Genomic DNA, 1,194 nt, shown 5'->3' with positions numbered 1-1,194 from the left:
GAAGGTGGGGGTGCCTGGGGAGGAGCAGAGGGGTTTAAGGGGCTCCTGGGGGTCCCAGGTGCTCACCGATGTCGAGGTAGCTGATGGCGAAGCTCTGCTCCTCCGAGAGCTCCTGCAGGAGGGCACAGGCCCCCCCTGGCGCGGGGGCTCCCCCCCGGCTCCGCAGCTGCCCCAACTTCTCGCCCGCCGAGTTCCTCAGGGAGTCCCAGGTACAGCCGGGGGCTCGGCCCCGCAGCCCCTCCAGCCGGGGGCACGTCTTGGGGGGGGGCACAGGGCACTCAGGAACCCGCCAACACCCCTCAGGACCACTGAGCCCCCCCCCAGGGACATGAGAACTGCAGGGACCCCAACACCGGGACACCCACGGGGACCACGCTCGCCCACCCCACAGGGACCCCAAATCCAGAGGGTCCCCCCCAAGTTACTCACTGGGCCGTGGAGTGGGGGGTGCAGCCTCCCCCACTGTGGGTGGCTTTGGGATGCCTGTGCCCCTGCTAACCCCTCGGGGTGCCCCCGGGGCTCCCCAGTGCCCCCCAGTACCATGTTGAACTGGTCCTCCTCGCCCTCGGCCTCGCTGCCGTCGCGTGGCTCCATCGGCACGTTGTGGATCCGCACGAGCATCTTGGCGGCCGCGTTGCGCTTCGCCAGCTTCTTGGAGGTGCCGCTGCCTGGGGAGGGGGGGCCCGGCACCCTGGGGTGAGCCAGGACACCCTGCCCCGTCCCCACAGACACCCCGGGGGTCCCCGTGTGCCCCCCGGCCCGCGGCTCACCGATCTCCACGAAGCGCTCCACGCGGCACGTCATGGTGAACTCCTTGCGGTGCGCCGGCCCCGACTCCTGGGTCACCGTGTACTCGGGCAGGCGCCAGCCCTTCTGCACCACCAGCTCCTGGGGATGGGGGAAATTGGGACAGGGACACCCCCTGAACGGGGACACCGCCCCAAAAGGGGCCGGCAGCACCCAAAACGGGGATAACCGGCCCCAAAACGGGGATAACTGACCATAAAACGGGGATAACCGACCATAAAACAGGGATAACTGTCCCCAGGCAGGAACAACGGGCCCCAAAACAGGGATAATCAGCCCCAAAATGGGGATAACTGTCCCCATGCAGGAACAACGGGCCCCAAAATGAGTGTCACCCACCTGCAGAGCCCCCACGGGGTTACACTCCGACTGGGGGGGGGACACGGG

At 68.3% G+C, this 1,194-nt stretch overlaps 1 protein-coding gene across 1 annotated transcript; it reads right to left on the bottom strand.

Moving 5' to 3' along the window:
- Positions 1 to 34: 34 nt before the first annotated feature.
- Positions 35 to 1,191, bottom strand: TARBP2 (TARBP2 subunit of RISC loading complex; the record flags this gene model as incomplete). The annotated part of the gene is made up of 4 exons (XM_029957984.1): positions 35 to 256; positions 541 to 668; positions 771 to 888; positions 1,147 to 1,191. Coding segments are annotated over 4 exons (513 nt in total), but the record flags the coding sequence as incomplete, so codon positions are not given.
- Between the last annotated feature and the right edge of the window lie 3 nt (positions 1,192 to 1,194).

The sequence above is a fragment of the Manacus vitellinus genome, unplaced genomic scaffold, assembly GCF_001715985.3.
Source record: "Manacus vitellinus isolate BGI_N305 unplaced genomic scaffold, ASM171598v3 scaffold_133_pilon, whole genome shotgun sequence".
NCBI classification, from domain to species: Eukaryota; Metazoa; Chordata; class Aves; order Passeriformes; family Pipridae; genus Manacus; species Manacus vitellinus.
Note: the sequence above shows the minus strand (reverse complement) of the source record. Positions and strands in the feature narration are given on the sequence as shown.